The 15844-nt window shown below is 41.8% G+C and overlaps 2 protein-coding genes across 5 annotated transcripts; one reads left to right on the forward strand and one right to left on the reverse strand.

Annotated features, from left to right (window-relative positions):
- Positions 1-4331: 4331 nt before the first annotated feature.
- fosab (v-fos FBJ murine osteosarcoma viral oncogene homolog Ab) lies at positions 4332-6795 on the reverse strand. The gene is made up of 4 exons (XM_046060406.1): positions 6524-6795; positions 5859-6086; positions 5637-5744; positions 4332-5521 (listed from the first exon to the last, which is right to left on the reverse strand). The coding sequence occupies exons 1-4, from the start codon at positions 6656-6658 to the stop codon at positions 4847-4849; spliced, it is 1146 nt and encodes a 381-aa protein (XP_045916362.1). The 5' UTR covers positions 6659-6795; the 3' UTR covers positions 4332-4846.
- A 2150-nt stretch (positions 6796-8945) lies between these two features.
- LOC123977594 (proto-oncogene c-Fos-like) lies at positions 8946-15252 on the forward strand. Of its 4 annotated transcripts, none has more exons than XM_046060404.1 (6): positions 8946-9011; positions 12138-12281; positions 12455-12556; positions 12865-13074; positions 13674-13781; positions 13982-15252. In XM_046060404.1, the coding sequence occupies exons 2-6, from the start codon at positions 12153-12155 to the stop codon at positions 14696-14698; spliced, it is 1266 nt and encodes a 421-aa protein (XP_045916360.1). In that variant the 5' UTR covers positions 8946-9011; positions 12138-12152; the 3' UTR covers positions 14699-15252. The 4 variants fall into 4 exon arrangements, with proteins under 4 accessions (XP_045916360.1, XP_045916359.1, XP_045916358.1 ...); XM_046060403.1 differs by lacking the exon at positions 8946-9011 and adding an exon at positions 9457-9766; XM_046060402.1 differs by lacking the exon at positions 8946-9011 and adding an exon at positions 10422-10514.
- The last annotated feature ends 592 nt before the right edge of the window (positions 15253-15844 follow it).

The raw sequence follows: 15844 nt of genomic DNA on the forward strand, positions 1-15844 counted from the left end.
ACATGACTGAAGCTGCACTCTTAGATCATGTGATGACACCTGAGCAAGCTTAATTTGCTGAAGAATACAGTGAGTCTGAAAGCTGGTAAGTGGGCCGTTGAGCTTAGATTACTTTGTTATAGTGACAGGTTTTGTATTCTTGAGCTTTGCAGCTTGATGTAGGGTACAGGTACCACACAGCATCATTTATCCCAGAAGTATTCCTAGCTTCAGATTATGTGCACTGTGCAGTGCCTGCTGCAAAAACATTTAGCCAGTTGAAGGTAGGTAGATCTGAGAGTACACAAAGCCAAACATGGAACAGGGCAACCTGACCTCATATTTAGTGAAAGGGGACAGTAGCCTTCACTATAAATATCACCCTTTATATGTACAAATACATGGTATCATGTGTTTAAAGCTCTGTGCAGAATGGACACGGATCTTGATTATACCTGAACATCCCGGAAAGTAAGTAGGCTCTTGCGTCAATATATATCAGACTTTGCAACAGATAGGAGCCCCATACAAGCAGAGAGTTTTACAAAACAACTTAACTAGCAAAGTGCTCCTTTGAGATGACTAAAGTTTCTGGGGCCCTTACATACAGTCCATTTAGGACTTGGGGCCCCCTAGTGGGTCAAAATGGCCATTTTCCTGAGACCAATAAGGTGTGTGGTTGACATGAGTGTGGGAAGACTTGTGCTAACATGTAAGTTCAAGGTAGTGAAAACCACAGTAGACTGTTCAGAGGTTCAAGTTGATCTCTGTAATGTGTGACCATCTTTCATACCATGTAAACTCTGTTGGACAGTAGACACAGGCTTTAGCTGAATGAGCAATAATTGATATACTTCTATCATGGTTCATATTTTAAACCTGCTCCTATAAAAAGATATTGATACTGCAGTTCCAGTATTAGAAATGATATATTTTCATTTTGTCATGCTTGTCTTACATCTATATATTTTTACTCAGAAATGTCTTTAATATTACTCTAACTGTATGTGATTGGTAAATCCGGTTTACAAAACAGACATATCATGCTCAGTGTTGGCTGGGGTATTTTGAAAATCCCAAAAGCTATTATTTTTCTGTCAGCAGCTCAGGGATTACCCAATTACATATGATCGAGCTGTCCAGTTTCCAGGGAAACGTCCTTGTTACTGATCCCACGAGATGAGACGAGGACATGCTGTTGTGTAGGGAGTCTGGCGTTAAGTGAGCAGTAATTATTGGATAGAGAAATCCCTCCAGTATTGTAGCTTAGTGCGTCAAATAACCTCTAAGAATAGCATGTCACACACTCCTCCATGCTATGGAGGTTTTGGGCTGGAAATGAAATTCCTAAAACTTTATATAATATTAATATACCTGTGACTAATCAACATTTTTGCATGTTTTGATTAAACAGAAATGTAAATGTCACACCTTCTGATTAAACCTACCATTATCTCTCAAGTAGATTTTGAGCAATATTCGCTGTGGATTAAATGTTTCTAGGGGCAAGATGCAATCTGTAAACTACTTGGAAAAGTACATTAATCTTACTATTGAATGATTGACTAATCTTTTTATCGCCTCTGGGCGCTGGTTCAGCATTACGAAAGTCCGTCTCTACAGAGGAGAACATTTCCTTAAATGTGCTTGCATGCTGACGCAAGTGTCTACACACCCTCCAAACAATTGCTGTCATTCTTTGAGTTGTGGTCTTTCTCATGGCTAGATACTGAAAAAAACAAACAAAAAGCAGCCATATGCTGATAAGAGCAGAGAATCCAGACTTAGTTCAAACCTTAATTTGATTTGTCACTTACTTATAGGATATCTTCATTGTGTCAGATGGGCTCACTCTGTTGACACTTGTGACAGTAAAACAAAGAAAGAGATATGTCAGGAAAGGACATAATTTGCTTCAGTGAAAGTGTAATTTGGTGTCATTGTAAATGCACTACTCTGTCACTCAGACACTCTGCCACACGGGGAAGACACTGAAGTATTCACGGTTTCTGAAAGCTTTCATTTCCTCCCTTGACAAATGAAAGGTATCAGGGGATGGGTTTCTGTGTAGCTGAGCCAAACTGAGCTATTGTCGTAGTGGCACGGAGGCGAACTCGGCAGTTTCATCATTGCTGTGCTCACAATTACACCCAGGCAGGGATCTCTGTCTGTCTCCCTCCCTGCTATCCTCACACGGTCGTCATTTTCTTCTTTCGTCTTCCTCGCCTCGCTCTTACTTTCCTCCTCTCTTTCTAGCAGGCGCTGCCTGGTTTCTCCCCTGGGTTGCAGCACCGACGCAGGTTGGCGTCATAGTGGTCTAATTTTACTGCTGTTGATGCTGATGTTAAAAGAAGCAATAGGCACCTGCTATTTCTGCTGCTACCCCATCTCCCTGGGGCCGGCAAAGAGGTATTAATAGACAGAGTTATTAGGCACTGCATGGTCGCACATAGAGGCTTTATTGAGGAAAAAAAAGGCTCTGCTGAAGTGCAGAGGAAAACAGATAGGTACTCAGAATTCAGCTGTTACACAACAGCTCAGTGCAACAAAATAGGAGGCTTTGTAAAAACACAGTTTCAGCCCAAGCATTTTAATAACCAAGGAGGTAGCACTGCAACTTTTATTGTTTAAACTATATCACATATTCAACTCTTTTGATTTGTTTCAGGTTGTACTTTGGAGGAGCAGGCCTGTATCCATACAGGAAGCAGAGTAACAACTGCTGATGTGTTGGCTTTGTTGCACAAAAGGGTGTGTCCACACTAGAAGGACTCAAACGTCAGAGTAAGTTAGTTATTGTGCGATCTTCCACTGAGCATGTTTCTCACGTGCACATAATACGCACTTCCTGTGAGAAGCCATTAAGCAATCTGCCTTCCGATGATTCTTTACATGGTGAAATATTGATAAAGGGTGTAATGGGCAAGTGAGGAGAAAGAATGACAAGTAGAAGGCAGGGATAGGAAAGATTTCATGACAAACACAGGTGTTGCATAAATTACACTATCATCATTGACTGTAAGTGATGAATTTACTCTCTTTATGCTTTTAAATGAACTTCTGAGTAACCATTTACTGTTTAGGAAAGATGGAAGAGACAGGATTGCTTAAGTGTATACAGAGTCAGACAGATGCATGTAACACCCAGCTTTGAGAGTAGGCTACCTTAAGTGCATGAAGTACAGTGACTTAAATAAAAAAGGTCAATGTTCTTAAAAACTAATGTTCACACTAATTATATGAAATGCATCGAGTCAGTTCTATGATTCTGGAAAACGGCACATAAGACAGCCCATCAGTCACAGGAGTTATTCTGATCTGGCTTTGAATGGAAAGAAAACCTATGTCTGTTTGCCTGCAGACCGTCAATGGAAAAAATAAATGTGCTAGACTTTGTGAATTAACTTTCTGGATCATCATCTTCCAAATGAGGTATTTACATGTGACCTTCTCATCATTAAATAGATTATATGTGTTAATCTTGGTCCAGCTGTGCTTTCAGAAGAGGAGGAGTGGATTTAGTGTGATGGGAAGAAAGGAAGAGTTGGAACAGACTGATTTGAACTCACACACACAGCACTTTGCGGACAGCCACATTTTACACCTCATGTCCAGCTGTCTGCATTGGCTAACCCCAGTCCAGTCCAGACTGTTGTAGAGCCTTTATGAATTGTCTGTGGACTGTTCGCCTGCATTGTGTGCGCGTCTTTCACTGTGGAGAGAACAGCATAGGGTCTATGTTGTGATTAAAATGCTGCTTTCAGATCCTCTTGCTACTTCTCCTGTAACGTTATAGCCTAACTATACGTGTGCAGCGGTTCTCTTGCAACGAGCACATGAACACTAAGACAAACATAGCCTATCGCCTCGATTAGGCAAGCAATGCAACTTGTCCTACAGACATGCCAATACTCGAATCAAATGTCTCTGTAGAGAAAACCCAGAAACAAACACTCCGTATTTTAGCGGAAAAGGGTGTCTGGCCGAGCTGCCCGTCTGCTCCGGCTCTCCTTTCTGCTGGCAGGAACGCGCCGCCGCAGCATTCTATATTTGGGCACGGAAGCACGACGTCAGCGCGCTGTGCTTGAAAAATTTAAAAAAATGGAAAGAACGCACTGACGTCAGAGCCCTGACGTATAGTTAACCTTGGCAACAGACGGAACAATAAATAGAGCTAGTGGAGGTGCAGGAAAAAAATTCTTCTATTCCTTATAGAGGCTAATTTTGGACGTGATTTTTATTATCTGTTGAATGCCACTGGAGCTGCTACTCTGTCTCACTGCTAGCTACACATCTGCAGAGAAAATACTCATGTTTGTGTGTGTGCAAAGAGTCATGACAAATAGGCTTAATTGAATTGAAATATCACTATATTTTTATTTACATGTCATACAAACAGCATTCATCTTTACTATCTCTCTGTAAAAAAATAAATTGAAATTTCATAAATTAAAACTACTATGTTTTCACAGAAAACTGCATCCTAAGATAGACCACTCAGAACCATGGTTAAGAACAAAGCACGTCAGTTTTAAGTTTTCACAAACAGTTCACAGTTACTCTCACATTCCATCAACCAGGAAACAAACTGGATCAATAATAACTATTGCTCTGAACACACATCAACACTACAACAAGGTTTGTTATCTAGCACCATAAAAATCATATATGAACTCAAACGACTAGGTGGTATTAGTTAAAACATGCTTTTTAACTTGCTACATTGGTGTAATAGGCAAGTATAGATAAAGGCAAATAAAATCATACATAATTAGCATCCTGGTACAAGTCCATTCCATAGCCCTGTGATCTCATACATCAAGAAATAAATGCTTGATAGGGAGTATTATTGTTTTTTGAAGAGTCTTTAAAGGGCCAGCAGGGTTGGTGAGCTGAGGGAATCAGAGGACTGGTCGTTGCTGCTGCTTCCTCTCCTGTGGGCGACGCCACAAGTGGGGAAGGTCTCTGCCTCGGGGAAGGTGAAGACAAACGAAGACGTCAAGGTGGTGCAGGCCGGTGTGCAGGTCACCACGGGCGTGCACAGGGGCTCAAAGTCATTGTTATTGGCTGAGGTGTGAAGGGCCTCCCAGTCCTGAGTTGTGTAGAGGGAGTTGGACAGGTCAACCTCGGGCACTGACCGCGCCGTCTCCATCTCCGTCTTGGCCAGCAGATCCAGAGACTCCTCCAGGACGGAGGCGTCCAAGTCTGTCATCTTGACAGTGCTGCTGGAGAAGGTGGTGGCAAGGGCGATGGGGCTGCTGCTGGAGAAGATAGAGTTGGAGGTTGTGGTGAAGGTTGACTGGCTGGAAGTGAAAGTGGATGCCTTTGGGATGGTGACCTGTGGCTGGGAGGACACAGCGGTGGAGAGGTGGGGGTGGGCAGGAGGGATGGAGACCATGGAGAAGTCTGTGTCTAGATCTGAGGGGATTTTGCAGATGGGTTGGTGGGCGGCCAGTATGAACTCAAGCCTTTCCTTCTCCTTCATGAGATTGGCAATATCATTCTGCAGGCTGGACTTCTCATCCTCAAGCTGATCGGTTTCCTGCAAGGGGCAGAGAAATAGAGGAAGTGGCATTAGCTTGGCTGTTAACACTGCTATTATAGCTAAGGCGAGAAATAGACTTTAACAAATGATGGTACATCTGTGGCACACTTACAGCTTGCAGAGTGTCTGTAAGCTCTCGCCTCCTGTTGCGGCATTTTGCTGCTGCGTGCTTATTTCTCTCTCTGCGGATTCTTTTCTTCTCATCCTCCTCGGGTGTTATCTGCACATAATAATAAGAAAATGTTAAGCCCCCAGCTCTTTGATAAGTACACTGTAACATGGAAGTTATTACTTGTTATGTAACACTTGAAGTACGTGGTCAGATAATAATTACCTGTTCCATTCTGCCCCTCTTGGTAGTGTTGTGAGCCTTGGATGGTGCAGACCTCATGGCTGGCCTGGAGTAAGCAGGGCTGGGGCTGGAGCTGTAGGGGTGAGCTCTATGAGAGGGGGCCACTGAGGAGATCAAAGGCTGGACCATCCACTGCAGATCCGGGCTTGTGGAAATGGCTGTGACAGTGGGGATGAAGGAGGCACTTGAAGCTGTCAGGTCAGTGAAATCCTGTGGATAAGGAAGCAAGAGGATCATCAGTACATTTGGTAATCTTTCAGGAGGGGGATGCAGCATTGCAGGATGAATGAAACAGGGGTCTATAAAAAGCTGGGTGGGTTAAAAATATCCATATGATGTCAACTATGACGTTACACTTTCTCTGAGGAGTTTCCAGGTGAATGAATGAAGCTTGCTGTGTGCAGCGCAGGTCAATGGGCTATTTCAAGCACAGCTCAGCTTATGCTATTTGTCAGCCAGCCTATATTTATTATTTAAAAACTTTGTTTAAGCTTTATAGAATAATTTAGTAAATGCTAAAATGAGCTTAATCTTCCCAAGTTCTTCCTCACATACCAAACAAAAACAACAACAACAATAAAAAGCCTAAATAGCCTATTAATAGCCTGCAATGTGATAAAAGTTGAGTAATATTTGCCTAGACGTACCTGAGACTGGGGAGATCCCATGCTGGAGTAAGATCCCGCTGGTGACGGATAGTATCCCAGGTTGTCCCCGGACGGGGAAGCGGTGCTGCAGCGGGAGGAAGAATCGCACTCCGTGTTGAAAGCGGTAAACATCATCGTTCCCGAAAACAAGGAAGATCCAAACAAACTACTAAGGGGTAATGTAACCTTGAGATGAGGGAATCCTTTGAATAGGTTTGCGAAAAACTATTAAGTGTCGCTCCCGATCTCTTTTCCCGTATCCTTGTACTGCTACTGAAAGTTTCACTGCCAACTCCAGCAGCTCGGAGCCCTTTTATAGCCCGAGACAGGGCCGGCCGAATGACGTCGGTAAAGGGGAGCGTCCCTCACCCGACACGGTGAGGAGAGATACACCAAAACACGGACATAACAACGCAGCAATAATGCAAACTATTGCGTCTACACAAACACATACACTACCGTTTGAATATGCAATGCTAAATAGTGATGTTTAAAGGGCAAATAGTAGCATTTAGAAACAAATTGTTGAACTCACCCTCAAGAAATGGAATCTTCCAGAAACGGGATCCCCAGTACGTAATTTTCCATATATGGTGCATCCTGTAAAAGGGGCGGGCCATGCTGGGAAACACACCATGTGAGATTGGCCGACAGCTTCATGACGTAGTAAGAAAACAAACACAGAGGCTGTTGTGAAAACTAAAGAACTGGGGTAATGGTCAGCAGAAGTACATCCTACACAGCAAAGTACATCAGAGATGCATTTGAACATGCATATTGTAATATAGTATTATTGTTTCTTTTTATATTTTTTGTATACTTGTACATTTTTTCTGATCTCCTTACTTTTTATATATTTATATTACTATTTATGTTATGTGTACTGTAAGCACCAATTCATACCAAGGCAAATTCCTCTTATGTGAAAATTTACCTGGCAATAAACCCGATTCTGATTCTGATTCAGATCTGTCAATTCTGACCTATAGGCCTACGTGTAGCAAACAAACGGATCAAAACACCCACAGCGTAGGCTATTTGTATCAAGACTATGAACATGTTGGATTTTATTTGTTTTTATTTTACATCTCTTACTGAGCGTTTAATGCATTTTTATAGCTCACGGACAGAGCTATCAGTATCATATACAGGGTCAATCAGGTTTTGTGTCATAGTGTTAGAAGAAGTCTTTCAGCATCAAAAGTTTTGTTTTACACACGCTCACACAATATTAGCAGTGAATTGCAGGGTGGCTATTTGGTGAGATTACAACATCAAAACTAAGATGTGAAAGGTTCAACTGAGTATTGAAAGTGAAAACTGTGGTTTTAAAACAGAAAAATAGGATTAAAACATTTGAAGATAAGATCTGAATGTCTTAAACAATTACTTGTCTCTTGCAATGTTTGCAGTTTAATGCAAAAAAAAAAAAATACAATGTAGGCAAGGCTCAACTTACGCTACTTAAATGTAAAATCTTTGAAAGGAGTGTGTTGAATGTATGCAAAGCAAGTTTCAGATCTTTGAAGACACAGATGGACACTGAAAATATTACGCTGCAAACTAATATAATTATCGACATTCAAATCTTATTTTCAAATGTAGTCTTAAAACTCTGGTTTACGCCTTCAAATCTTATTTACTTTTAATTTTCTGATATGTAACTGTAATCTAACCTCATGGGTGGCATGCTTTTTACACTAGTGTGCAACAAACACCAATTAGAGCAAATTAAGAGTATAGAAATGTGGATAAAACATTGAAGATAAAGAAATATGCCTATCTATGCAAATATAACCGTGGGTAATTGTCTTTTTCTTTAACTGAAAGACTCTAGTTATTGGCAGGAGACCGAGGTATGTACCTAATTTGCTTTAGGTAAGCATACGCCACAAACACCATAAATTCATGTCAGAACTCTTAGTTCCATGTAAATTACACCCTCAGGCAGCGCTTGTACATTTTGTGTGCAATCCAAGCAAGGATGTGTTTAGTTGCACAGCCAGCAATAACTGGTTTTTCACCACAGCAGTTTCTTTTCTCAAGGGGTTCATCATAAAGGGGTTCCCCTTAAAAGGGAATCCTCATGCCTCTCCTTTTGTGATTTGCATAATGAGCTACATGAATCCCTGACATGCAGGTTTGACACTGAGCCAGACTTACATTATTCACCTTCCCATAAAAGCCCCTTTCTTTTAATATAGCCCCAGCCTATAGAATTAGCACAAAGACCAACCCAATTAATCCAATTTCACCAGTGTTTTATTGTGGTGATTAAGCATTTACAAAAAGTAAAAAATGAACATAGAGCAAAACAAAAACTGTGGCCAAAATGTTTATTTGTACATTCACAATAGTTCCATAAGTTTTCTTCTTCTTTGCATAGGGGTCCTTTAGGGAATCCCCCTCTTTACTGTTTAGGGAACTGTTTGTTCCCTAAACAGTGTATAGGCTACATGCCACAGGCTGGACTGTTGTTCCAAATAAAGTAGGTATTCTATGCTTTAACATGGCACTAATAGAAAGTGTTAATAACAAAGTACAAGGTACAAGGTAACAATTTGGATTACAGCCAGCAGAAACAAATATATGTTTCAAACAACAACAAATAAACACAACCACAGTAGCCTACAACATAATTTAAATTGAACAGTGTTATTGTGTCAAAGTGCACGAGTATAAAGTGTTAATAATAGTTTTATTGTGTGTAAGTGTAGTGTAGGTTAAATTAGCTTTAACATGGCATTGATAAAAGCATAAATTGTTAATAAGAGTGTTATTGTGTCAAAGTGCAGCAGTGTAGGTTAAAGCAGTTCGCTTGTGTTTTGGTGAACATTCCTGGGTGTCATAGCAACACTCCACCTCTTCGCGTCAGTGACGTCCTCATTTTGCATAGCAACAAGATCGTTTGTGTTGTGACGACGGATCACTCAGGTATGTAAAACTAAACCGGCTCTGCGGAGACGCAGATACAACCTACAAAACGTCATTACGTCAGTGAATGGCCCGAAATCTCTGGTTCACGGTAACAGCGGCAGAGTGAGAGCTCGCTGTGTGGCTGTGTGGCTCTCTCCACGGAGTCTGCAGAGCAGTGGAATGAAACAGGACACCAAACAACCCGTTTACCATATAGCCTGTTTGAGTATTTTGTTTGACTGGTTGGCAGGAGCAGAAACTTCCCATTCAGCAGCCTACTCAGAGTATTTGTTTTGAACAAGAGCCAATTTTTTGTAGCCTTTAGAGGTAAGAATAGATGTAGACAATATTAAAAGATGGATTAACAATTAGCATATAGGCCACTCTGTGACCATGGTAATTTAGTTGAAGAACAAAAACAGAAAAACTTGTCAAAAATGATAGGCCTAACCATAGCCAACCAAATCAATTAACTTGCATAAACACAGGGGAGTGCTATTTAATGGATGAGATGGGCTAATAGGATACAACGTATAGGCCTATTTATTTATCATTTTGCAACACACGACATAAAGTTGTAGTTCCCTTTACGCTACTAACAAAAAACAAACGTGTAGGCCTAGCATATATCCTACAAATATTTGGCTATAGGCTAAATAAAACTAGGCTATCTTACATGGTGGAGTGCTCAGGATGAATTGAAGAGTCGCACAGGGGGTAGAAGCTGCTCTGAAGTCTGGTGGTAGGCTAGCCTTCTTACATTTTGGGGAATATATTTTGCAATGTAACGTAGCCTGCTTTTAGGTGAGTTAAACCTGCATTATAAATGGCCCTATTGCTATTTTATTTTATTAAAATAAATTAATAAAAAAACAAAAAAATCTGGGCCATTTCATTTTAGCCTGAGTTTCATTAGGCTACATAGCAGCAATGGTGTTTTGTTTTTTGTTTTTTTTTGACTATTTTGAAATGGTCTATTTGCCCCAACTTACATGATCTTGAAATGCTGCTGTCACTCAGTCTAAAAATAAACTCATGCCGGTCTGAGCACATTCAAGCTCAAGTCGCTTTGATGGTAAAGTCTTTCAGCTGTAGGGAGGGTGTCTGTAGTTATGTCCGACCTTTGAACCCTTCTGTTCTTGAGCTGCCGGCGACTGAATAGGCTCAAGCCGACCACCTAATGAAGTGCCGGTAAATAAGCCCAGAGGGGGCTGTGACTACCGGGAAGCTGCCGGGAGCACAGCCCCCTTTGAGCGGGGAGAGGCCCCCTCTATTCACCATCTATCCCTTTCACTTCAGCGGATCTGTGAGGTCATCTGAAACCTGAATATAGCATATCCAGCATAGGCTATACAATCCTTTTATCATATGAGCTGAATTAGGCTGTGCGGGAATAACGCTAGGCTAATTGGTGCCAATAAATTACATCTAAGTGGAAGAAGAAAAGCAGTTGTGTTGTCTCATCAGTGATCAGGAGGAAATCAGACACCGAAATCAATCAATTAGTAGCCTAATACTGAACTGACGCCTATGTTGAATTATCTGCATTATTGTGATGTTATTGTGTGTTACCATGATCATTAAATGCATTTAGCCTACAGATCTATATGTGCATATGAAAGCTGTGCTCATGCTATTCTAAGTGGATCAAGTGCAGGGGTTTGCCCTCCTCTTCTGTCCTACAGCGCCTCTGCGGTCAGTCAAGGCGCAGGTAATGACGCTGTTACATGTTGTCAGGTACAGTGCATGACGGGGGAGCCTTTTAGCGCCTGTTTTACTTTCTTTTTGTGTGAGTGAGTGGGCCACACACAGCCACGCGTCCGTCTGCGCGCTCTCCGTGCGCAACAGCGCGCCCCTGTTAACCGGAAACACCATATATGGATCGATCGGTCCATTCGGCGATTGGCTGCTTTGCTACGGCGACAATTCTGTTGCTGGAGCTCTATTCATATGCAGAGACAGGTGAAAGGCAATGTGATATATGGATGACACTTCATTTAGCAGCTCATAGCCCACATAATCAGCTGGTATCAGCTGTGGTCATTAATCAAATAATTCACAATATAGGTCCAGATTAATAATTGCTGCAGCTGTTTCTATAATATTGCACTGTAGCTTTTACACCAGCATTGTCCTCATCGGAGGGGACACCGGCCCACTGTTTTAAACTGTTTATTAATTTATTACATTTACATCACCTCCCTTCGTCTCTGTTGCCACGAAAGCGCCCTTAGAATTAAGATTTCGTGAACATATATGTGGACATAAAGGGAACATAATGTATATGATGCAGATGCTGCATAGGCTACATGAAGTGACGTAGTTCATTCATGGAGATGGGCGCCTCTTGCAGGCGGGGGTGTCATTTAGTATATGTACGCTGTTTTTTTTAAATATTTGAGTCATTAAAATAAGTTAAAATGTAAAGTCTGTTAAAATAGTTGTGCAGACATTTTAGGAATGTAATTGTTAAATCTCCAAACATGTGCTCGTTTTTATTCCCTCTTACCTCACCCTCTGTGAAATGGTTCGGTCTCACCACACAGATTTCATTCATAAAATTCCAGCTCACTATAAAAAGGGGGCCTCTCCACTATCTGCACAGTTACCATTTATGATCCTGGCACATGGAATATAAAGGCGTTTAGGCGTCTGTTTTCTACTTAGAAAAGACAGACTATTCTATCTTTTTATGCAGAGATTAGACGAGAACATGCATCCAGACTCCAGCACTGAGTTCGACTCATCGTCCAGCTGTAGCACAGCATCGCCTGGCGGGGACACCCCTGGGTGCAGCCAGCATCTTCCTGACTCGCTTTCATCATCAGTGGACAGCGCCAAGGTAGACGCGGATCTGATCATGCAAAAAAAAAAAAAAATAATTCCTCACAAAATGAAATTCTTGCAGGATAATTCATGCATAAGGCTAGGTTGCAAAAGGCTAATATGGTACAAGATCTTCACACATATCAGTATCATATAAGTACATTTCACAGACAGTCTTTTCTTTAACAGGATTACTGCCCCGTGCTGACAATGATCCTAGGCTACAGATGCAAGACTCCATGCATCTATGGGGAATCTGTAAAGACAGCGCAAGCTCTTATTTCAGGAAATGTACTTTACACAGACATGTCTTAGTGTCTTGGTCTTGACCTTTCATTTTGAGTGATGATGATGATGATGGTGATGAAATTGAGTGATAAAAATGTGATGAGAGGGCATGTATACTATCTGATCTTGATGGATTCATATAGACAGTGTTGATTTTGTCTTTTCTTGGCATTCCTTAGCCAAATAATTGATGTACCATTTAAGCACATCTAAAGGTCAGACACGAACGACGTTCTTCATCCATCAGATAAGCTAAATTAGTGTTTGACAGCATGCATATATGCATGTCTCTGTGATGTGGGTTTTTCCAGGATATTGAGACCGGTGCAGCAGACTCCTTTGTTCCGACTGTGACTGCAATCTCAACCTCGCCGGATCTAAGGTGGATGGTGCAGCCGACAGTCCTCACATCTGTCTCCCCGGCGTCCGGCCGTGCCAAGACTCGCGGCGCGACCCAGCCATCTTCCCCGGCAGGTGCAAACAAGGCAAAGCCCTCCAACAGGAAAGGGCTGAAAGACAAGGTAGCCTATGCAAGAAAACAGGGCAAGGAGGGGGCAGAGAAATAACGTTACGTGTAGCCAATCAACTCAGTCAATAAATCAGCCAATTAAGTAATTTATCCAGGAGTCCGTATTGTTCTTCGATAATATCCTATTCTATTCATCAGATAGAGGTTGATAGGCCTATGGGCATTGAGTTAACCTGATATATTCAACAGGACGTGAAAGAAGATGCAATTGTTTTTATAGTTAAAGTAAGATTAGTGTACTGCAAATACATTCCTGCAGCGAGTAGCGCATACAGTCATTGGAATGTGTCTAATTGGTGAGTACTTTTAGAGTAACCTGCACAGCACTGTTTGTGAATGGGATGGGAAATTGCATAAAAGTGCGCGTTCACGTGCTTGACTAGACCCTGCCAGTGGTGCAGCATTTTAACGCCTGAGCTGAAAGGCAGTCTGCACCGACCAGATCAGTATTCCCAGCATACACAGCAACTAAGTTTTTTTTTTTTTTGGGGGGGGGGGTTGGCAAGTGAAATGGTGTTGAAGAGCCAACTGCTGACATGGCAAAACTTAGCGGGATGTGCATTTAAAACGGCTATATCTGATTGATTTTAGCCTTCCAAAGAGGAGGAAGAGAGGAGGAGAATCAGGAGGGAGAGGAACAAAATTGCTGCAGCAAAGTGTCGTAATAGAAGGAGGGAGCTGATCGACACTCTGCAAGCGGTAAGTATGCCGTTTTATGAAAACATTCACACAGCACATGCACACCTCCGAAGCTGAGGACATACAGCTATGACATGTCACTAGTCATTACAGATAACAGCAGCACAGCAGGGAGGACTGCCGAGCACCACAGGGTAGCATGTGTTTGCATCTCCCCTCATGCCATTTTTTTTTACTAATTTTGTCCCTCCTCACCTCAGGAAACTGACAAGCTCGAAGACGAGAAGTCCGCCCTCCAGACGGAGATAGATGACCTGCTGAAGGAGAAGGAGAGACTGGAGCAGGTCTTAGCCTCCCACAAATCATCCTGCAAACTCGCTGCAAATGACAATGGCGATGAGGAGGAGGAGGAGGAGGAGGAGGATAATGAAGATGATGTTGACACAATGCTGCAGGATCCCCCGGCCTCCCCACAGCTGCTGTCCATCTTAGAGAATGGAAAAACCCCAGAGGGCAACACAACCATTGGAGAAGCCGCCATTGGTCAAGACATGGACAGTGCACCTTGCATCCCTGCTGCAGCCATTTTGGGGAATTCCAACATCCTCCTGTGTTCCAGTGCAGAAGAGGAGGATCTGGAGGACTTAAAAGGAGACGACCTGGATGACTTGGTGCCCAGCCTAGAGATGGCAGTGACTTCTGAGATGGCTGTGTCTGTCCCTGACATAGACCTGAGCGGCCCTTTCTGCCTCTCAGACTGGGAAACCCTGTACAAGTCTGTGGCAAACGACCTTGAATCTTTGAGCACACCAGTCATGTCTTCCAGTCCCACTTGTAGCAATTTGCGCACAGTGTTTTCCTTTAATTACTCTGAGATTGATTCCTTGGCTGAGGGCTTCGAGAGCCTCAAAGGCAGCCTCAGCACGTCTGAATTAATGAAAGATAGTCTCAACTCTCCAACACTTCTGGCCTTGTGAATGCAAAGAAGTTATGCAATGATACTGTAATTATATTCTAACCAGCCAGCAAGCTATGATCTCTCTCTCAAATAATCTTTTGTAGTGTGAGTTGTTGATGTTGTGAAACTAAACATCAAAGGTTGTGTAGATGACATGTTTTTCTGTGACTGTAATGGGGTTGACTTCTTCCATACTGTTGGTGCAATTCTCTGAGATGAGAAACTTTGTGCTGGTAACAAAAATGCATGCAAATCCAAGTCATCCGTAATCCAAGAAGCGGTGGTATCTTGTGTTTTTAAAAATCCCTAAATGTGATGTGACGTTAGATCATGCTTGTATATGTAATATTGTTGACAAAGTTGTGTTGTAACACGTGAAAATAGCAGGGTTACTAATGTGTAGTGTGTAGGTGTAACATCTTGCTGTAAGGTGTCCCCTAACTTGACATGTCCTTGCGAGTGTTTCCATAAAAAAAGATTGCGTCATGTATTTTATCAAGATGTATTTTATGACATAGTTTATTTTTTTACTTATCAAAGAATATCAGATGCAAAAAATTGTATAACGCTGGAAATAAAATAAGACAACCACAAACAATTTCTTGCTGTTTGTCATTTGGTCGGGGAACATACGTTTGAATAAACAGTCTCAATACAGGGTTTGTAGCTTCTCTGGAGCTTTCAATCATATCATATAATCTTCATCAGCAGATGGAGTTTGCTTCTAATCTTTAGAGTGCTGAGGAAGATCATGTGATGTGACTGAAAGCTCTAACAGAACAGCAAACCAACAGCTACCAAATGATGAGATGTTTTTCAAGGTCAAGAATAAACTTTAACTTGGGCAATATAGGGAAAAAAGTTTAAAGATCTAAATCCATGACAACTGAACAAACTACATCTGTTAACCACGAGATATAATCAAAAGCTCCAGAACAGCTAGGCTATGGACCTTGCAGGGAGCTTTACACTTTATCTTCTTATGCTTTATGTGTCTCTATGAAAATAATATGATATGACTGAAAGCTCCAGGAAAGCTAAAGCTGTGGTGTCTCAAATGTTGTTTCCAAGGTGAAGCAACTTTTAAGCACAAGAAGGGCTAAAATCTACAATTCAAAGACAACTGTTCAATCTCCAGCTGCTGATAACGATTATGTACTATGAT

Source organism: Micropterus dolomieu, linkage group LG10 (assembly GCF_021292245.1).
Source record: "Micropterus dolomieu isolate WLL.071019.BEF.003 ecotype Adirondacks linkage group LG10, ASM2129224v1, whole genome shotgun sequence".
In the NCBI taxonomy this organism is placed as follows: domain Eukaryota; kingdom Metazoa; phylum Chordata; class Actinopteri; order Centrarchiformes; family Centrarchidae; genus Micropterus; species Micropterus dolomieu.

Excerpts from the sequence above, each read along its gene's own strand:
- fosab (XM_046060406.1), bottom strand. The coding sequence starts at position 6,658 with ATGATGTTTACCGCTTTCAACACGGAGTGCGATTCTTCCTCCCGCTGC. Across the intron at positions 5,745-5,858 it reads AGAGGGGCAGAATGGAACAG|ATAACACCCGAGGAGGATGA; the intron begins GTAATTATTATC and ends TATTATGTGCAG. Across the intron at positions 5,522-5,636 it reads TTACAGACACTCTGCAAGCT|GAAACCGATCAGCTTGAGGA; the intron begins GTAAGTGTGCCA and ends TGCCCCTTGCAG.
- LOC123977594 (XM_046060402.1), top strand. The coding sequence starts at position 10,443 with ATGCTGCTGTCACTCAGTCTAAAAATAAACTCATGCCGGTCTGAGCAC. Across the intron at positions 10,515-12,137 it reads AAGCTCAAGTCGCTTTGATG|AGATTAGACGAGAACATGCA; the intron begins GTAAAGTCTTTC and ends CTTTTTATGCAG. Across the intron at positions 12,282-12,454 it reads CATCAGTGGACAGCGCCAAG|GATTACTGCCCCGTGCTGAC; the intron begins GTAGACGCGGAT and ends TTTCTTTAACAG.